General features: G+C 39.3%; 2 protein-coding genes and 1 pseudogene across 2 annotated transcripts; 2 read left to right on the top strand and 1 right to left on the bottom strand.

Moving 5' to 3' along the window:
* Positions 1-249: 249 nt before the first annotated feature.
* On the top strand, positions 250-11,979 carry LOC122652644 (cytochrome P450 81Q32-like). Its single transcript, XM_043846446.1, has 4 exons — positions 250-1,148; positions 1,685-2,309; positions 3,409-3,413; positions 11,968-11,979. The coding sequence occupies exons 1-2, from the start codon at positions 261-263 to the stop codon at positions 2,303-2,305; spliced, it is 1,509 nt and encodes a 502-aa protein (XP_043702381.1). The 5' UTR covers positions 250-260; the 3' UTR covers positions 2,306-2,309; positions 3,409-3,413; positions 11,968-11,979.
* LOC122652646 lies at positions 3,573-12,350 on the top strand (annotated as a pseudogene).
* Positions 12,351-16,333: 3,983 nt separating this feature from the next.
* LOC122652645 (cytochrome P450 81Q32-like) lies at positions 16,334-19,531 on the bottom strand. Its single transcript, XM_043846447.1, has 2 exons — positions 18,647-19,531; positions 16,334-16,980 (listed from the first exon to the last, which is right to left on the bottom strand). The coding sequence occupies exons 1-2, from the start codon at positions 19,529-19,531 to the stop codon at positions 16,360-16,362; spliced, it is 1,506 nt and encodes a 501-aa protein (XP_043702382.1). The 3' UTR covers positions 16,334-16,359.
* Positions 19,532-23,542: the final 4,011 nt, after the last annotated feature.

Below are 23,542 nucleotides of genomic sequence, written 5' to 3'. Positions count from 1 at the left end.
GTGTTGCACCTTTGCTTGCACTCTTTCGCCAAAGAGGAAAGAAAAATCATCCAGGCGGACAATGGAGATGAGGTTTGTGAGGTTAGCGTTCACGTCTACTTTCCAACTCTTGATGCAAGCAGTGATGTAACTCAGGACTGAGGTCAGTTTTCTTCACATGCTATTATAACCATGTGGACCTATTTAAATCGTAATGAATACGTAATTCAGTTTTAACTTCAAACATAAATATGAGGCTGTGATCTGTTTAATTTCCTACAATGGAGATGTTAGCATTCTACTACTTTCTAGCTTTCTTTCTAGCTTTCTTTCTCCTCTCTAAACAACTCTTCCCAAATAGAAAAAACCTTCCACCAAGCGGCCCTCTCTCCTTTCCCATCATCGGCCATCTTTATCTACTCAAGAAGCCACTCCACCACAACTTAGCCCGTGTCGCAGCCCAATACGGCCCCATCGTACTCCTTAATTTCGGTTCACGCCGTGTTCTCCATGTCTCTTCCCCATCAGCAGCTGAAGAATGTTTCACAACCAATGACATCGTCTTTGCCAACCGCCCTAACTTACTCGTTGGGAAATACTTGGGTTTCGATTCCACCATTCTCTCCCTCGCTTCCTACGGCCAGCATTGGCGCAATCTCAGGCGCCTCACCACTCTTGAGATCTTCTCCTCTACTCGTCTCCAGATGTTCTCTAAAATACGTACTAATGAAGTACGCTCTTTATTGCGGCGGCTCGTCGTCGCCGAAAACTCTTCTAAGACCGTAGAAATGAAGTCCACCTTCTTTGAGCTAACCCTCAACAACATGATGATGATGATTGCTGGAAAGAGGTATTATGGTGATAATGGTGGGGACCTGGATAAGGCAAGACAGTTCCAAGAGCTTGTAGAGGAAATATTTGGTGCTGCTGGGGCTTCAAACTTAGTAGATTTCTTGCCATTATTGTGGTGGGTTGGGTTCAATGGTTTGGAGAAGAAGTTGTTGAGGTTGCAGAGAAAGAGGGACCAATTTATGCAGGAATTGATTGAAGAGCATCGGTTGGCGAGGACTCAATCCAAGGACGACAAGTCTCTGATCGATGTTCTATTGTCATTGCAAGAAAATGACCCAAAGTACTACACCGATGAAATCATCATAGGCATTATACAGGTAAGACATCTCTCTCTCGATTAGAACAAATGTTGTTTTGATTTTTGGTTTTTAAATTTTGGATTTGGATCCTACGGCCGGGCAGCCGAGTGTCCGGCGTACGGCCTCACACATGCGGAGATGAAATGGCCGCTCCACCCACTGCTCGGATGGGGTCCATGCCCTACCTGTGTGAGGCCGCACGCCGCCCACTCGGCCCTAGAGGATCCCAATTGTTAATTTTTTCCCTTTCTTGAAAGCCTATGAGCAGAGAAGTGCAATTTTTCCATATATATGGCTCCATTTGTTTGATAGGGACTTGGGTGGGGTGGGAGAATTGGGGTGAGAAAGTGGTGATGTGACGTTTTAAAATGTAAAAATCTCACACTTGTTCTCCATCCCACTACACTCGGGACCCATCCCACAACATTCCCACCCCATCCTCCCCATCAAACAAATAGAGCCTATTTTAAAAGTTGGCATGGGGGTTAATTAACAAAAATTCTATCAAGTTAAGTAGACATGATTAATGAATCCTCTCCATACGTATTGTGCAGGTTTTGCTAAATGCTGGGACAGATACTACAGCAGGGACCATGGAATGGGCAATGTCACTATTGTTGAACCATCCAGAAGTCCTCAAGAAGGCACAAGTTGAGATCGACACCATTGTAGGACAAGACCGACTCCTCAATGAATCAGATGTTGCCAATCTCCCATATCTTCACTGCATCATAAATGAGACACTTCGGTTGTACCCTGCCGGTCCACTGCTAATACCCCATGAATCATCAGAAGAGTGCATTGTAGGAGGTTTTACCATCCCACGTGGCACGATGCTATTGGTGAACCTGTGGGCCATCCATAAGGATCCCAAGTTATGGGAAGAACCAACAAAGTTCAGGCCAGAGAGGATGGAGGGGATTGGAGGAGTAAGGGATGGGTACAAGTTGATGCCATTTGGATCAGGGAGGAGGAGTTGCCCTGGGGAAGGTCTGGCCTTGCGTGTGGTTGGATTGACATTGGGTTCATTGATTCAGTGTTTCGACTGGGAAAGGATTGATGAAGAACTGGTCGACATGACCGAAGGCGCCGGACTCACCTTGCCTAAAGCTAAGCCCTTGGAGGCTAAGTGCAAGCCACGTCCGGCCATGTTGAGTTTCCTTTCTCAGCTTTGATTCACTATTTGGTAATGAGTTATGATATTTTTTTTGGTAATAAGATATGGAAGTCTTTGTCACAGGTGAACCCGAGTTCTTAGGGCTAATTTAGTTGTTAAGAGTGCATGTGAGTTTGAATTATGTAGTAGGAGTTAATCTAAGAGGAGTCTATAAAGTACAGGTTGGTGTAGAGGTAATCCTCAAAGAATTAATTTCAATCAATTGCCTTGTGCAAAAGAAGGTTTCACTCGAAGAAGACCACCAATGTGCTCTGTTCTTTATAATTCTTCAATTATTCTTCATTTTCTTGCTTTCAAAATAGGTAAGGGAAAGAAGTGTAATTTGGCCTGACACTTTAGTGTTGTAATTAAGCTCTCTCTGTGCACATTACTCGATCAGCTTCAGTTGCACATAACAATGATCTTGGGAAAACTCAATCCCATAAACTGGCTTGTAAGGGGAGAGAACCCAAGACCATATGAACCCACATCAAAACCCTTTCATAACCGATGTGGGCTTACAGGGCTAAAAAGTTCTTAAATTCTCATAAGTTTATGGGACAAGATGAATCATGCATCCAGCTACTAGGTTTAAATGTAGCACTACAAAAAATCTCTTGGGCCTGTATTTTTTATGATCCATATGAAAATTATTTCTGATTTTTTAAGTAGACTTAACTAGTTATAGTTGTGATTTCAAGCCAAGTTCAAACGCAGATGTGCCCAACCTTAGCTAGGGAAAAAAAAAGGCATGAGTTGTATTTACTCCTAAAAGGGTATTTTCATCTTCAAACTTTTAATTTGGGTAATCTGGTCCTAAAAAAATGGTTGGGTGAGCATTGACGTTTAAAACTAAACGACAGTTGGTTTGATGGAATAATTTACATACTTAGATGAGGGGGTATAGATGAAAATTAAGGAGTCATATTTCAGGGGGTGTCCCTATATTTTCCTTTTTTACTTAAGAGGAATTACAGATCATGTCCGAAGTATACAAAAAATAAAAATATCCCACTAACTCGCTGTCATCTTTATAAATAAAATAGATATTATGATTGAAAAGATCAAAATATAGGATTATCACTCAAGCGGAAAATGGAGACGAAGTTTGTGAGGTCAGTGTCCACGTCTACTTTCCAACTCTTCAAGCAAGTAGTGATGTAAATCACGAGTCAGGTGGACCTATTTGAATCGTAATTGATTACGTAACTCAGTTTTAACTTCAAATATAAATATGAGGCTGCGATCTGTTTCTCTTCATCGAACACTTCATGTGCAATAATTAGCAAAACCGCAACCACATATCCTTATTCTTATTAGATATTTTTAAGTTCAAATAAGAAGATTGTTTAATTTCCAACAATGGAGATGTTAGCATTCTACTACTTGCTGGCTTTCTTTCTAGCTTTCTTTCTCCTCTCCAAACAACTCTTCCCAAATAGAAAAAAACCTTCCACCAAGCGGCCCTCTCTCCTTTCCCATCATCGGCCATCTTTATCTATTCAAGAAGCCACTCCACCACACCTTAGCCCGTGTCGCAGCCCAATACGGCCCCATCTTACTCCTTAATTTCGGTTCACGCCGTGTTCTCCATGTCTCTTCCCCTTCAGCAGCTGAGGAATGCTTCACAACCAATGACATCATCTTTGCCAACCGCCCTCACTTCCTACTTGGGAAATACTTGGGTTTCGATTACACCAGCCTCTCCTCTGCTTCCTACGGCCAGCATTGGCGCAATCTAAGGCGCCTCACTACTCTTGAGATCTTCTCCTCTACTCGTCTCCAGATGTTCTCTAAAATACGTACCAATGAAGTACGCTCTTTATTGCGGCGGCTCATGAAACTCTTCTAAGACCGTAGAAATGAAGTCCACCTTCTTTGAGCTAACCCTCAACAACATGATGATGATGATTGCTGGAAAGAGGTATTATGGTGATAATGTTGGGGACCTGGATAAGGCAAGACAGTTCCAAGAGCTTGTGGAGGAAATGTTTGGTGTTGCTGGGGCTTCAAACTTAGTGGATTTCTTGCCATTATTGAGGTGGGTTAGCTTCAATGGTTTGGAGAAGAAGTTGTTGAGGTTGCAGAGAAAGAGGGATCAAATTGAGCAGGAATTGATTGCAGATCATCGGATGGCAAGAACTCAATCCAAGGATGAGAAGTCGTTGATCGATGTTCTGTTGTCACTACAAGAAAACGACCCAAAGTACTACACCAATATCATAGGCATTATGCACGTAAGACATTCTCTCTCTCTCTCTCTCTCTCTCTCTCTCTCTCAGAATAAATCTTGTTTTGATTTCTTCCCTTTCTTGAAAGCCTTATGAGTTGGGCAGTATAGTTTTTCCCTATTTATGGCCCATGAGGGGGAGTTGGGTGGGGTGGGAGATTTGGGGTGGGAAAGTGCTGATGTGGCTCTTCAAACTCCCATCCCAATCTTGTTTGTTTAACCTGGGATGGTGAACTTACAAAAGCTTAGGGAACATCATTAAATGCTTTGTCTGTTGACAATTTGGATCCTCTGTTGCTGCCTACCTGTGAGGCCGACATGCAGCCTCACACAGGCAGGGTGTGGACCCCACCCAAGAAGGGTGCTCGGGCAGTGGGTAGGATGGTCATTTCACCTCTATCTGTGTGAGGCTGCATGTTGGCCACACGGGTAGGTGGCAACGGAGGATCCGAATTCATATGCTGATGTGGTACTTTAAAATCTCACCCCTATCCTATCCAAAGTCCCACCAAATTAATGGGACTTTGGTTATTATTGATGGGAAACGTAAAAATCTCACCCTTGTTCTCCAGCCCGCTGCATTGTGGGACCCAGTCCTACAACATTCCTACTCCATCCTCCCTATCAAACAAACGGGGCCTATATTTTAAAAGTTGGCATGGGGGCTTAATTAATAGTCTATCGGGTTAGTAAATTTATCCTCTCAAGTGCGGTGCATTGCCCAGTGCGCCACACTTAAGAATCCAACCGTACACCCAACACTTGAAAGGATAAAAAGATGTCATTGCCCATGTTTTTACGGTTTGATTTTTAAGTGTAGTGCACTGCCCTTGAGAGGATGAAAATCCATCAAGTTAAGTAGACATAATGATTAATGAATCTTCTCATCACTGTGTAGGTGTTGCTAAATGCTGGAACAGATACTACAGCAGGGACCATGGAATGGGCAATGTCACTATTGTTGAACCATCCAGAAGTCCTCAAGAAGGCACAAGCTGAGATCGACACCATTGTAGGAGAAGACCAACTCCCCAATGAATCAGATGTTTCCAATCTGCCATATCTTCACTGCATCATAAATGAGACACTTTGGTTATACCCTGCTGGTCCACTGCTAGTACCCCATGAATCATCGAAAGAGTGCACTGTAGGAGGTTTTACCATCCCATGTGGCACAATGCTATTGGTGAACAGTGGGCCATCCATAAGGATCCCAAGTTATGGGAAGAACCCACAAAGTTCAGGCTGGAGAGGATGGAGGGGATTGGAGGTGTAAGGGATGGGTACAAGTTGATGCCATTTGGATCGGGGAGGAGGAGTTGCCCTGGGGAAGGTTTAGCCATGCGTGTGGTTGGATTGACATTGGGTTCATTGATTCAGTGCTTCGACTGGGAAAGGATTGATGAAGAACTGGTTGACATGATCGAAGGCATCGGACTCACTTTGCCTAAAGCTAAGCCCTTGGAGGCTAAATGCAAGCCACGCCCAGCCATGTTGAGTTTCCTTTCTCAACTTTGATTCACTATTTGGTAATGAGTTATGATAGTTTTTTTTTGTCTTGTGCAAAAGAAGGAAGGTTTCACTGGAAGATCATGAAGACCACCACTTTGCTCTGTTATTTATAATTCTTCAATTGTTCTTCATTTTCTTGCTTTCAGAATAGGTAAGGGAAAGAAGAGTAATTTGGCTTGAGACTTAAGTGTTGTAATTAAGCTCTCTCTGTATGCATTACTTGATCAGCTTCAGTTGCACATCACAATGACCTTGGGAGAACTAAACCCCATAAACTAGCTTATAAGGTGAGGGAACCCAAGACCATATTAACTCACACCAAATCCCTTTCATAACCGATGTGGGATCATCAACCCCCATATGAATGATATGGAATCATAACAATCCATCATGTTTCTGAATCAATGTGGAGACCCAATCTGAGTCAGGTAGCCCTTTCTAAGAGGCTCCACTCTACTCCAAGGTCTCTGTTTGGTGACATATAGTTCTTTCCTAATGACTACACTTTGGAAGTAGGTCACCCCTTCCGTGCGAGGGTTGGCTGCTTTGATAGCACTGATATGGACCTTGGGAGAACTTAACCCCATAAACTGGGTTATAAGTTGAGGGAACTCTTAACCAATATGGGATCAGCCCCAATATGACTGATTGTAAACCATAACATAGTGTCATTTGCCCTAAGTTTATTGTCATAAAGCAATAAATCATCATTAGGCATTCAAACATTGTAACCAAATACATCATAAAATGTCTTTGTGTTTTTATAATACTGAAGGCAAAACTATAATAAATAAATTCCCTTGTATTATTTGTTAGTAGAGTTTTATTTTCCTTCAAGTTTCAACATTAAAAAATAAATATTTCACAAAGGGGCTAGGAACGGCCCGGTTCATCTTTCTACATGACAAGGTATGGATTCGATCGCTCACATCCCCATCTTGAGGGGGTGTATCAACCTTGCTTATCCACGTCATTGTTATCTCCTACAAAGTCTTAACCAACTCAATCACCTTCAATCACTCAACTACCTTATCTCCAGTACTCCAAGTGAAACTCTATCGACAGAAATAAGATTGGATCGTGATCATCTCTTACAAGTTAGCTGCTGATAGACCTCTTATCACATGCGATAACAACCTATTTGATTCAGGACTCTTATCATCACATGTGATGATAATCTAGGACTCTTTATATCACATGCGATAACAACCTATTTGATTCAAGACTCTTATCATCACATATGATGATAATCCAGGACTCTTTATATCACATGTGATAACACTTTATGTAATCAAGGACTCTATTATTGTATGTAGATTGGACTCCTACATTAGTCAAACTCTACCCTATCTATATATACATGATGTAATTGGATTGATATTGGATGAATGAAATTATCAATTCTGATAGTCCCCCACCCACCGTCCAATCAACAAAGCCGCCACCAACACCAGTGAGTCTCCCCCCCCCCCATGACCAGTAAAGCCCCCCCCTCCCTTCAAACCAATACATCCACCATTCCTCACCCCCACCAGTGTGGATACACTCCAACACGGACAGGAACCAAGACTGAGCATGTGGCTTTTATTTTATCCAATAATCGAGTAGCTAGTCATGTAGCCTGTTAGTGTGGGTATTTACCCTCTTTTGTTGTTGTGATTATGTGGTTTGCCTTTGGAGATTGTTCTTCTATGTATGGGTCTTTAGTATCAAAATATAACTCTATTCCAGAAATGATATTTATTAGAGAAAATTATGTTTATCACCCCTGTAGTTTGAATCTATTACGTCTACTATCATTGTAAATTAATTTATTATGTCCATACTCATAAGTGTAAACTTTGTTAATTTTAAAAAGAAAATGACAATTTTATCCTTTCTTAATACTTAAAGAAAAACCTTTTTTTTAATTAAAAGAATCAAGAATCAGAGAAGGAATATTCCCTCTCCTTCCCCAAATCGTGAAACATAATAGGAAAAACCCATTTAGGGTTTGAAAACATGATCTCTCAAAATCTCATCTGCGTATAGTGTCCTGTCACCCAATCTTGGTTCAAAGTATTTTAAATATGCACAACGCCTGATCAGACGCCTCAATACATCCTCCCTTGAATTGTTGAGTTTTTGCAGATTTCAGTAACGACTAAATGTGATATTTATAAGGGTTTAGCTCACCCTCAAAGCAGTCCTCAAGTCTTCACTGTTTACAGCGAAGCTGCCCTTCGAGAATAGTCACAAACAGCAAGATCGTCTTTTTATTGGTGGGTATTCCACGAAAACCAGAGCTAATCCTTTCACCAATCGCTGATTCTCTTCTACCACAGAATATAAACAATAGAAGATTTCAAAGTTTCCTCTAAAATGGATTTTCTATATTTCCTTGAAATCCTAGCAGAAATGAAGAAAAACATTCAATTATTGCTTGAAAGACACTGTTTTCAACTTTGGTCATATACCCAACCAAACAAAACAACGATGGGTGAGGAAATCAATCAAATAAAAAGTAAGAAAACAAATTCGGCGGCAGAAGCAGTGATGGTGGTGTAGAAGAAGAAGAAGAAGAGGAAGAAGAACAGGGCATTAGTCACTTTTTATCCTTTCAAGGGTATTAAAGGTATTTAAATTAAAATTGAACGATGACATTGTCACTTAACTGTTCTAATCTAACGATAAGGATATAGTTTTAAGATTTTTTTAAAATAAAGAAAAGGTTTTTAAAATAAATGAAATTTTAGAAGTGATAGATGTAATAGATTCAAACTACAGAGGAGTGAAAAACGTAATTTTCCCTATTTATTAAAATCTAATAGGATTCTCTAATTAGTTTGAATTATAAACCATGAAATCAGAATCCAAATCCAAAAGCCTTCACTAGCGCTTATTTCGTAAAAGCTCAATCATTACATTTTAGTGTGATGTCCTACAAATTGGGAATGAACCATTCGTTAACCAGGTGGTGGTCTTTGAACACCAAAAGCCAGAATCTTGGAACTTTTCATGACACTCACTAATACCTTGTTCCTATAGTGTGTGCATCATATTAATAAAGGTAGGAGAACGCTACCTGGTTCTTGTGCTCCGTTCGCCCCTCCACTCAAACACAGGGCTGCTCAAAATGATCTCCGTGCCCCATGGAAAGATAGAAATCCTTGAGGGTGTAGTGGGTAATTTCGCACAGCCCTATGTTTGGGAGCAAGGGCCACACACCGTACACAACCAGATTGTGTTCTCTTTTCTATTAATAAATTAGTAACTTATCTATCATCTATTTTGCATGACATTAATGGGCTTTTGGTTGTCCATGGGTTTATACCTAGAACTGGACATTCTGTTCATAGGTTTGTCACACTATGTATTCATGATGGGAATGAAAATTCGATATAAGTGTGAGTATACGTATGTGTGTATATTGAATTGGATCACATGAGAGTCTTACATGGACTACTGCCAGTTGTGTAGAGAATAAAACTCTCATTAGTAGGTTGCAACTGATTCCCAGACCGGAGAGGTCCTTATCGTTGCAATTAATGTCTATTATATCGTATACATCATTGTGCAGGACATATGGTGTATACACGTGTATGAAAGAAATGCCCAATAAGGAATCAACTTCCCTATTAGGGCACGTATCGAAAAGAAATGATATTTGATCATGAATAAATGTGAATCTGAATCTGATGGTATGCATTGTGAATAGTTTGCAAAATGATTGGAAAACTTATGGTATCACAATTATTCTGAAATACATCAAAATAAGACAAGGAGCAGTCAAATAAGGTTATAAATTCTAAATAAACTTAATAAAAGAAGAAAAGTATCTAGAGTGACGTGAACGATACCTAAAGAAGTTGCGGTTTCGATAACTGGTATGGTTCACCCATGGGTGACACAATCGGTTACGTAGTTCCTCACTCCACTAAGTGTGCTCTGAAATTATAATATTCGCCTATTTTTGTTTGTGTCTGTCTTAAGTCACACCTTTGATCTCTATCACCAAAGATGAAAGAAAAATCTTCCAAGCGGATATTAAATTTCCATTAGATTAATCGGAGAGAGGAATCTCGACTCTCAAGTGCGAGGAAATTAATACCCAAAAGATGGTTGAGGTTCGTGAGGTCAGTGGTCACGTCTACTTACCAACTTTTGATGTAACTCTCAGGATTTAGATCAGCTTCCTTCACATGCTACTTTAGGCATGTGGACCCATTTTAATCGTAATTGAATACGTCATTCAGTTTTTAACTTCAAATATAAATTAAGAGGCTATGATCTAATTAGCAAAACCGTAACCTCAAATCCTAAATTTCCAACAATGGAGATGTTAGCATTCTACTACTTTCTGGCTTTCTTTCTAGCCTTCTTTCTCTTCTCCAAACGACTTTTCCCAAACAGAAAAAACCTTCCACCAAGCGGCCCTATCTCCTTTCCCATCATCGGCCATCTCTATCTATTCAAGAAGCCACTCCACCACACCTTAGCCCGTGTCGCAGCCCAATACGGCCCCATCTTACTCCTTAATTTCGGTTCACGCCGTGTTCTTCATGTCTCTTCCCCTTCAGCAGCTGAGGAATGTTTCACAACCAATGACATCGTCTTTGCCAACCGCCCTAAGTTCCTCACTGGGAAACATTTGGGTTTCGATCACACCGTTCTCTCCCTCGCTTCCTATGGCCATCATTGGCGCAATCTCAGGCGCCTCACCACTCTTGAGATCTTATCCTCTACTCGTCTCCAGATGTTCTCTAAAATACGTACTAATGAAGTACGCTTTTTATTGCGGCGGCTCGTCGTCGCCGGTAACTCTTCTAAGACCGTAGAAATGAAGTCCACCTTCTTTGAGCTAACCCTCAACAATATGATGATGATGATTGCTGGAAAGAGGTATTATAGTGATAATGTTGGGGACCTGGATAAGGCAAGAGAGTTCCAAGGGCTTGTAGAGGAAATGGTTGTTGTTGGTGGGGTTTCAAACGTTGTAGATTTCTTGCCATGGTTGAGGTGGGTTGGTTTCAATGGTTTGAAGAAGAAGTTGTTGAGGTTGCAGAGAAAGAGGGATCAAATTATGCAGGAATTGATTGAAGAGCATCGGATGGCAAGAACTCAATCCAAGGATGAGAAGTCGTTGATCGGTGTTCTGTTGTCACTACAAGAAAACGACCCAATGTACTACACCGATGAAATCATCATAGGCATTATGCACGTAATGCATCTCTCTCTCTCTCTTAGAATTTTTAATTTTTGATTTTTTCCCTTTCTTCAAAGCCTTATTGAGTAGGGAACTGTATTTTTTTTCCTTTATTTGTTTGAGGAGGACTTAGGTGAGGGTGGGAAGGTGCTGATGTGGCACTTCAAACTCCCATCCTAACCTTGTTTGTTTAATCTGGATGGTGAACTTACAAAAACTCAGGGAACATTATTAAACTCTTTTTCCGCTACAATTTGGATCCACTGTTGCTGCCTACCTGTACGGCCAATGTGCAGCCTCACACAGGTAGGGCATGGACCCCACTTGGGGCAGGGTGCTCAGGCAGTGGGTAGGACAGTCATTTCACCCCTTCCTATGTGAGGTTGTACGCCAGCCATATGGGTAGGCTGCAGCAGAGGATCTGAAACTGTCTACTGATGTGGAACTTTAAAATGTCACTCCTATCCTATCCAAAGTCCCATCAAATGATTAATGAAGCCACTCCTCACTGTGCAGGTTTTGCTAGCAGCTGGAACAGAAACTACAGCAGGGACCATGGAATGGGCAATGTCACTATTGTTGAACCATCCAGAAGTCCTCAAGAAGGCACAAGCTGAGATCGATACCATTGTAGGACAAGACCGACTCCTCAATGAATCAGATGTTTCCAATCTCCCATATCTTCACTGCATCATTAATGAGACACTTCGGTTGCACCCTGTCGCTCCATTGCTATTACCCCATGAATCGTCAGAAGAATGCATTGTTGGGGGTTTTATCATCCCACGTGGCACAATGCTATTGGTGAACCAAAGGGCCATCCATAAGGATCCCAAGTTATGGGAAGAACCCACAAAGTTCAGGCCAGAGAGGATGGAGGGGATTGGAGGAGTAAGGGATGGGTACAAATTGATGCCATTTGGATCGGGGAGGAGGAGTTGCCCTGGGGAAGGTCTGGCCTTGCGTGAGGTGGGATTGACATTGGGTTCATTGATTCAATGCTTCAAGTGGGAAAGGGTTGATGAAGAGCTGGTTGACATGACTGAAGGCGCTGGACTCACCTCGCCTAAAGCTAAGCCCTTGGAGGCTAAGTGCAAGCCACGTCCAACCATGTTGAGCTTCCTTTCTCAACTTTGATTCACTATTTGGTAATGGGTTATCATAGTTTCTTTTCTCGAGTTCTTAGGGGTAATTTAGTTGTTAAAAGCGCATGTGAGTTTGAATTATGTTGTAAGAGTTAGTTCTGAGAGGAGTCTATAAAGTACTGGTTGGTATAGAGCTAATCCTTAAAGAATAAATTTCAATCAATTGCCTTGTGTTTTTATAATATAGAAGGCAAAACCAGAATAAATAAATTCCCTTGTATTATTTGTTAGTAGAGTTTTATTTTCCTTCAAGTTTCAACATTATAAAAAATAAATATAAAAGCTTTTAAATAACAAAAAAACATTGTGAAATTGTTGCGGGCTTTTAGTATGCATTCTAAGTCAATAATGCATTCCAAAAAATCATACCAAACACATCTTTGTCTACTACTCGTGATCTTAAACATATGAACCCACTATTTATTTAACTTATATTTGTCATTTTATCTTTTTAATCTCAATAGTTTGTGACTTTCGGGCACCCTAACCCCTGGAGATCTCAATTCTAAATCGTAGTTAAAGAGAATGAACTATAGAACTATACTTTGTAAGCATTTGGAATCGTATATTGGACTTTTTGCAACTTAAAGTTGCATTTGATATATGCATTATCGATCTAAAATGCATTCCAATAATGCATACTGAATGCATCATAAAATCGATGCTATGTATTGTGGGTCATGGATTGGAGTTCGGTTCCTCTGCATGTACCAACAGATGAAAGTACAAGTGAGGGCCAACCACCTGTCCTATCTTTGCCATTTATAAGGGAAGGACGGGTTTTTATGGAAACAAAATTAAGTGGTGATTGGGTCTCACATGTACGTTCACCTGTTGGTACGTGTAGATGATCCATTCTCCAAGAATTGTAATTTTATAATTTAAATGTCTCATTTTTTTAATTGGCAACTTCGCTACCATTTGAAAGTATCATATAATAGACTTTTTAAAATTAAGGTTCTGTTTGGTATGATTTCTTGGAATGTGTACCGACCTAGAAAGCATACCAAATACAACATAAAATCAGTGTTTATGTGTTGCAGGCAACTCTTCCATGGACATATTGTTGCAGTTTTAAAATTTAAACAGCTCATATTTTAATGAACAGCTTCAGACTGTCATTGGCACTGAATATATCATGTACCCGAAATTGGAATTTGAAATTCATCCTTCTAGTAATCCACTTGATATGAGTAGGTGGATCGCCTTGCCAGGAATCTATAGTCAGGCCAGTCATTCTTGCCTAATCTTTACCCAATAGATAGTCCTACAATTTGTCGAAGACTAGTGGACGGACGTGGAGTCAAGTGAAGAGGGAACTGAGGAGACGTTATAGAAAAAATTGAACAGAGTAAGCTCATATTTTAATGTCTTCCCTTCCAATACTCTTTTGAGTGGATTACTCTCTTTAGGGATATTGGAGTATGCATTTTGTTTCAGTCTTTTGTCTATATTGTTGGAAAAAAAAAAAAAAATTTTTGTTAAATTGAGATTGGAGAATTATCCACCCAAACCCATTTCAAATATGTTTGTTTCTGACCTCTTTGTGCATTCAAACAAGGGCTTTTTCCCTGATCCTGTTTGTAGTTACAATTCGATTCTTTGGGCTTTATGCAAGTCTGGTTAAATGAGTCCTGCTTTGGCATTGTTAAGTTCTTTGAAGAGAAGAAGAAGAAGAAAAAGACTTATAAATGATGTATCCTCATATACAGTTTTGGTTTATAGGTTCAGTAGAGAAAAGCTATGGGAAAAACTTTTCATCTTTTAGAAGAGATGCAAAATGAGTAGAAATAAAAAAAATATATAAGTGAAAATGATATTTTAGTACGATGGCATTTTCATAATTATGCCGACAAGTATTGGTTTAATGGGTGTTATAATAGAGGTAATGGTATTTTCGTAAATATATAAGTTCAAATGATATTTTAGTAAATATAATGAATGTAGGAAGTGATTCTATAAGATCCCTATCAAATGGCATTCTTGTTTTTTTTTTTTACCTGGAACATTTTCTTTTCTCTTGGTTACCAAAGCCAATCTACTCCCTGTAATTACTCTCTGTGAGCAGAAATAGAAAAAAGTACTCATGAGTCAAAAGTATTTTTTGAGAGCAGAATTGTTACCAAACGTAGCATTAGAATCTTTTATATTCATTTTTTTTTATGTTGAAACTTTGAAGGAAAATAAAACTCTATTAACAAATAGGGATAAACTTCTCTACACCAGAGGCGCAAGGTGCGCTCAGACACATGGGGTGGGTGATATGACCAACCCGCCACCCTAAATGAACAAAATCTCGCCCCTGTCCCATGGCCCTCATGTGTGTGGGCGCACCCTACTCCCAAATGTGCTCCCATACGGAGAACGTAATATGAGGGAATTTATTTATTTATGGGAAAATTTCATGTACCTCCCCTACGGTATGACTTATGTACATTTTCACCCGCTTTCCAAACTAAGTAACAAAAATACCCAGTCTGTTAACTGTACACGCAAGTTAAAATTGTGTTTTACTTGATCAAAATGCCCTCATCTTCCCCAAAACCTGCAATTGATCTTCCCCAAACCTGCAAATCCACTTCAATGGATCCAGATTCAGGAAAAACCAAACTTGCAGGAGAAGTCTCCAGATGCGAAAATGAAATTACCCTAGTAGTCAACAATGTCTCACCCGTATTCGTCTGAATTTCAAGGTCGAAGGTCCTTGAATGCAACAACTCCCTTTCAGAACTGGCATCATCTAAAATGCAAGTTTATTTCAACATGAATAACCTTCTCTAATAGATCGATTAATACAGAAATAGACTAATACAAAAATACCAAAGTAGCAGATTATAAAAACTTCATCACTGAAGCACACGCCACCTCCCAAAAAACCAGGATAACACATCCAGTCTTTCAAAGTAATGCTTTAGCATCAGCACAATGCAGGAGTGACAAGTAGCAAAACACAACCGACCATCCGAACGGAAAAATTCATCAAAATCTCCTACGGGATGAAACCGCAAAACCCAACCAACAACAATTCTGAAACCCTAATTGAACAGGAGAAAAATAGGAAAGAGAAAATATCTTTACATGCCTCCGGTTGCGTAAGCATATCAATGATATCGTAGAGCTCTCTTAGGGTCTGTTCCCTGTGTCTCGTCATTGCCAGAAGTGACCAGATTATCAAACCAAACCAATCAATCAGCATAATCAAAACTCCACCACCATCACCAACAACTTTTAAATGACATCTTTGTCATCACAGGAATTCCAACCCTAAACGATTTGGGGAGGAAATAGTGCAGTTTTGTTCATATCAGGTAGGATCTTATAAACCTGTAATTGGAAGACAACTTTGCATTAACTTCCTGAATTTGAATCCATTGAAGTGGATTTTGGTGGGTTTAATGGTAGGATCCATTTTAATCTTTTTTTTCCCAAACCCTAAACCCTTTGGATTTGGCTCCTGTCCTGCAGTGGTGGGAGCTGGAACGTCCAGCCCAGCAAAACCACAGCAAAAATAGGGGTGGGGTGGTCATTTCACTGGTGGGTCCCACCTGGGCCCCATATGTGAAATGACCACCCCACCCCTTGTTTTTAGGTGGTTCTGCTGGGCTGGACGCTCCAGCTCCCGCCATTGCAGGACAGGAGCCTTTTCAAAAGCCTTTGGGGAAGATGAGGGCTATTTGGTCAACAGAGGGCATTAGTGTCATTTTACTCCATCAAGGATATATTGGTCATAACATGACTTGAAAATTTCTACTGTTAGCAACTAGCGTGTCCAGTTAACCGACTGGGTGTTTTTTTAACTTAGTTTAGAAAGCAAGGGAGGTACGTGAAATTTTCCCTTTATTTATTTCTTTTGATTTTGCCTTTTGTGTATAAAAACACAAAGACACTTTATGATATACTTGGTTACAATACTTAGAATAATTAACGATGCTTTATTGGTTTTATGACAGTAGACATAGAACGAGTAATACTATGGAACAAGGTCATGGAAAAACGGTGAATCAAAGTTGAGAGAGGAGGCTCAACATGGCTGTATGTGGTTTGCACTTAGCCTCCAAGGGCTTAGCTTTAGGCAAGGTGAGTCCGGTACCTTCAGTCATGTCAACCAACTCTTCATCAACCCTTTCCCACTTGAAGCACTGAATCAATGAACCCAATGTCAAGCCCACCACACGCAAGGCCAGACCTTCCCCAGGGCAACTCCTCCTCCCCGAACCAAATGGCATCAACTTGTACCCATCCCTTACTCCTCCAATGCCCTCCATCCTCTCTGGCCTGAACTTTGTGGGTTCTTCCCATAACTTGGGATCTCTATGGATGGCCCCTAGGTTCACCAATAGAATCGTGTCGCGTGGAATGGTAAAACCTCCAACAGTACACTCTTCTGATGATTCATGGGGTACTAGCAGTGGGCCTGCAGGGTACATACGAAGTGTCTCATTTATGATGCAATGAAGATATGGGAGATGGGCAACATCTGATTCATTGAGCAGTCGGTCTTGTCCTACAATGGTGTCGATCTCAGCTTGTGCTTTCTTGAGGACTTCTGGATGGTTCAACAATAGTGACATTGCCCATTCCATGGTCCCTGATGTAGTATCTGTCCCAGCTGTTAGCAAAACCTGCACAGTGAGGAAGATTCATTTGTCATCATGTCTATGCAACTTTATATACTATTGCATAAACCTCACTTCTAAAATTGGGAAAAACTACACTTCATTAGACACCCTTCACTATCTTCCCCATGGCAATACATGGGAAGCAACTTATTAGATTATTTTTTGGGTGCTAGAAGGGGCCCACTGGGGGAGAGAACCACGAAGGGACCAACAATTATTTACAGAAAGTACCTAGCTTGTTGCAGGCGATAGTGGAGGGGGTGCCTCGAACTCGAGACCTCATGCCTCAGGCGCCACTACAATGAGTGGCACCAACACCAGTCCAAGATGGGCATCCCAAAGTCACTTATCGGATTAAGGTGGGTTGTTTTTTATCCTATGTACAATAGAGCGTGATATGAATAAGAATCTAATCACAAGGTCAAATCACCGGTGGTGAGGGGATTCTTCCTTGTCAAGGATGAAGAAAATTTTTGTCAAAAGATGGAAGTTCCCTTTCCATCAACAATCAAACAACAATGTGAAGAAAATCCCTTCTCCCATGTTTCTTTTCTCTCACCTTCCCTTTCTCGTATAAATCTTTCATTGGATGAACATCCTCTCCATTCCCTAAAAGTGTAGTGCGATGCAGTTTGGGGTTGAGAGCTCGACAAGTGGAAGATGCTAAATCCAACAATGTCGAGCTCGATTGACCCAGTTTTTTTTTCTTCTTTCTTCTCGACCTCGGCATCGTTGGATTTAGCATCTTTTATGTGTCGAGCTCTCTGCACCACACTGCACTTTTAAGGATTTGGAGATGATTTTTTTTTCCATCTTTCAATAAAAGTAAAAATAAAAACAAGGCCTACATTGGAGCCAGAGATGGACCCACGAGGGGGCTGCTAAACAAGTGGCCAACGAGGGAGCTAAACAAGGGACCCAGGACCGACTAGGGGGCTAGCAAGGGACATTAGGTCCACTTATTGATAAGTACCTACAACTTAGGGTTGCAAGTTTGGCCCTGACGGCCCAAGCCTACCATGAGCCCCAACAAGGTTTAGCTAGGTTGAGATATCCTGGCCTAAGGGCGGATCAAGGTTGGGAATTTCTAGTCTTGAGTCAAGGTTGGACAGAGTCAGGGTTGAGGCCTCGAGCTAAGGCTGACCATGTCTTCTTCTTCATGTTCCTTCTTCTTGTTCTTCTTCTTTTTTTTTTTTCTTTTTTTTTTTTTTTTTTTGGGTTCCTCTTACTCTTCGTTCTTCTTCTTCTTCTTCCTAGATTGGCCAGCCCATGCATCTCTCTTGACCAATCAGGGTCAGCCCGGCCCAATCCGACCCTGTTGCAGCCCTACTACAACTACTACTACTATAGTCAAGGTGAGGGGTAGGAGTCGACCCCCTGGCAATTTGGATCCTCTATTGCCGAGCTGCCCGGCAGGACCATGCTGCCCAGACACGGTGTTGCACGCAATATCCGTCTTACCCCTGCCCAAACGCCTTGCCCGAGTGGAGATAAAGCGGTCATTGCGCCCAGCGCCGTGTCTGGGCAGCACGATCCTGCCGGGCAGCTCGGCAGTAGAGGATCTGGACCCACTCCCTGGACGTACACCACTACCATTGGTAGTAGCAAAAAATTTTGCATGGAGGCCTGCCACTGAGCTAGAAGCTCATCGCCGAGAGATATATCTTACCTGTATAATACCTATGATGATTTCATCGGTGTAGTACATTGGGTCATTTTCTTGCAATGACAATAGAATATCGATCAAAGACTTTTCGTCCTTGGATTGAGTCCTTGCCATCCGATGCTCTTCAATCAATTCCTGCATAAATTGGTCTCTCTTTCTCTGCAACCTCACCAACTTCTTCTCCAAACTATTGAAGCCAACCCACTTCAACAATGGCAAGAAATCTGCAACGTTCGAAGCTCCAGCAACACCAAATATTTCCTCTACAAGCTCTTGGAATTGTCTTCCCTTATCCAGGTCCCCAACATTATCATTATAGTACCTCTTTCCAGCAATCATCATCATCATATTATTGAGGGTTAGCTCAAAGAAGGTGGACTTCATTTCTATGGTCTTAGAAGAGTTTCCGGCGACGACGAGCCGCCGCAATAAAGAGCGTACTTCATTGGTACGTATTTTAGAGAACATCTGGAGACGAGTAGAGGAGAAGATCTCAAGAGTGGTGAGGCGCCTTAGATTGCGCCAATGCTGGCCATAGGAAGCAGAGGAGAGGATGGTGTAATCGAAACCCAAGTATTTCCCAAGTAGGAAGTGAGGGCGGTTGGCAAAGATGATGTCATTGGTTGTGAAACATTCCTCAGCTGCTGAAGGAGAAGAGACATGGAGAACACGGCGTGAACCAAATTTAAGGAGTAAGATAGGGCCGTATTGGGCTGCCACACGAGCTAAGGTTTGGTGGAGTGGCTTCTTGAATAGATAGAGATGGCCGATGATGGGTAAGGAGAGAGGGCCGCTTGGTGGAAGGTTTTTTCTATTTGGGAAGGGTTGTTTGGAGAGGAGAAATCCAAGAAAGAAAGCTAGAAAGTAGTAAAATGCTAACATCTCCATTATTGAGGTTGTGGTTTTTGCTAATTACTGCAAATGAAGTGATGGAGAGAAGTAGTAGATCACAGCTTTATTATTTATATTTGAAGTTCAGACTGAACTACGTACTCGATTTGGCATGGCGAAAATTGCATGTCAAGGAAACTGAGCTTAGTTACGTCACTACGTACGTCAACAGAATTGAAAATAGCATATCAAGGAAACTGTTCGTAAAAACACGTTTTAAACACGTTTAAACATGATAGTGTCTGGTACGTGGGATAGTGTCCCACCTTTCTTTACGCATGATATAAGCCGGAATTGTCAACAGAGACCCACATGCTGTTTTATATAATTGTTTTTTCTTCGTTTGATTGGGTTATTTTTCTATTGATGGCTATGTCGAAGGAAGATCAATAGTCTAATAGTTTTTCTTTGAATTCTTTCAAATTTTTTTTTTTAATTTTCATCTAATACAATACATTTGTTGATTCTTGGCAAAAACATAAAAAAGCTGTATGCCTCTTAAACTAGTAGGAAAGAAAAAACACATGCATACTTTTATTTTCTACATTTTAAACTATACGTTCGAATTTTAAAACTCAAAAAACATCACGTGTATCCTACATAAATGTTCAATAAAAATTGCTTTATTAAGAAGTGAAGTTCCAATTCAAAAGGGACTCCATGCCAATGTCATTGTAAAAGGATTATTCAATAAATTTGTTACTGAAAAAAGTAAAATAACAAGGAGAAAAAATAACAAATTCCTACATAAGTTCACGTGTATAGAGTATAAATCGATAAGGGAGCCTAACACTCCTTTTTTCATCTAATACAATACATTTGTTGACTCATGGCAAAAAATAAAAAAATTTATTGCCTCTTACACTGGTAGGATAAAAAAAACACATACTTTTATTTTCCACATTTTAAACTGTATGCCCGAATTTTAAAACTCAAAAAACATCACGTGTATCTTACATATATGCTCGATAAAAATTGCTTCATTAAGAAGTGAAGTTCCAATTCAAAACGGACTCCATGCATCGTCATTGTAAAAGGATTATTCAATAAATTTGTTGTTGAAGAAGTAAAATAACAAAGAGAAAAAATAACAAATTCTTACATAAGTTCACGTGTATAGAGTATAAATCGATAAGGGAGCCTAACACTCCTTTTTTCATCTAATACAATACATTTGTTGACTCTTGGCAAAAAATTAAAAAAAACTGTATGCCTCTTAAATTAATAGGGAAAAAAAAAACACATGCTTTCCATATTTTAAACTGTATGTCCGAATTTTAAAACTCAAAAAACATCACGTGTATCTTACATATATGCTCGATAAAAATTGCTTCATTAAGAAGTGAAGTTCCAATTCAAAACGGACTCCATGCCATCGTCATTGTAAAAGGATTATTCAATAAATTTGTTATTGAAGAAGTAAAATAACAAGGAGAAAAAATAACAAATTCCTACCTAAGTTCACGTGTATAGAGTATAAGTCGATAAGGGAGCCTAAGACTCCTTTTTTCATCTAATACAATACATTTGTTGACTCTTCGCAAAAAATAAAAAATAAAACTGTATGCCTCTTAAACTGGTAGGAAAAAAATACACATACTTTTATTTTTCACATTTCAAACTGTATGCCCGAATTTTAAAACTCAAAAAACATCACGTGTATCTTACATAAATGCTCAAAAAAGATTGCTTCATTAAGAAGTGAAGTTCCAATTCAAAACGGACTCCATGCCATCGTCATTGTAAAAGGATTATTCAATAAATTTGCTATTGAAGAAGTAAAATAACAAGGAGAAAAAATAACAAATTCCTACCTAAGTTCACGTGTATAGAGTATAAATCGATAAGGGAGCCTAAGACTCCTTTTTTCATCTAATACAATACATTTGTTGACTATTCGCAAAAAATAAAAATAAAAACTGTATGCCTCTTAAACTGGTAGGAAAAAAAACACATACTTTTATTTTCCACATTTCAAACTGTATGCCCGAATTTTAAAACTCAAAAAACATCACGTGTATCTTACATAAATGCTCAATAAAGATTGCTTCATTAAGAAGTGAAGTTCCAATTCAAAACGGACTCCATGCCATCATCATTGTAAAAGGATTATTCAATAAATTTGCTATTGATCGAAGAAGTAAAATAACAAGGAGAAAAAATATCAAATTCCTACATAAGTTCACGTGTATAGAGTATAAATCAATAAGAGAACCTAAGACTCCTTTTTTCATCTAATACAATACATTTATTGACTCTTCGCAAAAAATAAAAAAACTGTATGCCTCTTAAACTGGTAGGAAAAAAAAACATATACTTTTATTTTCCACATTTTAAACTGTATGCCCGAATTTTAAAACTCAAAAAACATCACGTGTATCTTACATAAATGCTCAATAAAAATTGCTTCATTAAGAAGTGAAGTTCCAATTCAAAACAGACTCCATGCCATTGTCATTGTAAAAGGATTATTCAATAAATTTGTTATTGAAGAAGTAAAATAACAAGGAGAAAAAATAACAAATTCCTACATAAGTACACGTGTATAGAGTATAAATCGATAAGGGAGCCTAAGACTCTTTCTTTCATCCAACACGTGTTCTAATTAAAATATAATCATACTGAATCAATTGCTTATGCTAAAACAATTCCCTAGGCAAAAGCTACAACACCTTTCATTTCACGTTTGTCCCTTATTAATATTTTTTTTGTTGAAACTTATAATGGGTTGTGGAATACATATGCATTAATGTTGGATGTTATAATTGTTTTGAACATTAGATGTAAATATTTAGATAATAATCTCTCAATTTATATGAGTATACTATCTTTTTTTTGTCCTTTTTTTTTTTTAAACTGTATGTTTAAACTCGTATGTCCATTCATGTTTGTTTGTTGTTCTCTACTTTTTTATCATACCATCTGATGTTTTGCTCCGTTTAAAACCTGTACCACAAGTCTCCATTTTTTTGTCGTTCCCATTTTTGTTAACAATGCTCACAGTCCACTCTATGTTTTTGGATTATTATTCAGAACCTACCTTGGACCTCAAAAAACATTTTTTGGGTATTCATCAAACATACAAAGGTTTAATAGAGGAGCACAGTTCGAGATCCCTACCTCAGATTAATAATTGAAATATATGTCTTTGTCCGCTTGGAAGATTCTTCACTCAAAGACGGCAAAGGTGTGTCTGAGAATCAATTATAACATTATAAAAGGAAAAAAGCATTCATCCATCAAGCGGGTCAGAGGGAATCTCCCAAACAATCAGATGTTCACACTAAGGGTGTCAATCGGTTCGTTTTCAATTATTCAATTCGAGATATAAAATGTAGAAATTAATTAAAACCGGTTCGATTTGGTTTTTATTCGGTTTCATAGTTGGTTCCTTTAGTCAGTTTTAATTCGGTTTCGTATTTGATTTAGGTCATGTTTTAGGTGTTTGGGCAAACTTTTTATATCTTTACTAGCAAAAAATCCATTATTTGTTAGGGTTATTTTTCATCAAAACTTTTCAAAACATTAAAAAGGAATATAATTTCATCCACATTTGATTGTAATACTATTATAACTTTACTTGATTCCTTATTCAGTTTGAAAATAGGTAATTTAGTTCGATTTAACGGTTTTAGTCATGAAATCGAAAAAAAAAATCTTAACTTTTAAACCAATACCAAACCAAATTAATTTAATTCAATTCAATTCAATTTTAAATGATCATTTTGGTTTCAATTTTCGATTTCGATTCTAAATTGACACCCTTAGACTTCATACTCATCTCTTTGGGTTGATACATCTAAAAACTATTACTGTTCCATTAGCACATGCATGGTTTGCTATATGGGTTTCTAGATATTGCTAAGCTGACCATTCAAATAGAACCAATCCCTTTATTTTCTACAAGCCACATTTCAAGACTCTCAATCCTAAACCAAATCGATTTTCTCCTCTATATTTTAAACTATTCAATAAATAGACGTCCACGTTTGGATTATTTATTACACT

The sequence above is a fragment of the Telopea speciosissima genome, chromosome 2 (genome assembly GCF_018873765.1).
Source record: "Telopea speciosissima isolate NSW1024214 ecotype Mountain lineage chromosome 2, Tspe_v1, whole genome shotgun sequence".
Lineage (NCBI taxonomy): Eukaryota > Viridiplantae > Streptophyta > Magnoliopsida > Proteales > Proteaceae > Telopea > Telopea speciosissima.
This window is presented reverse-complemented; position numbering and strand designations above follow the sequence as displayed.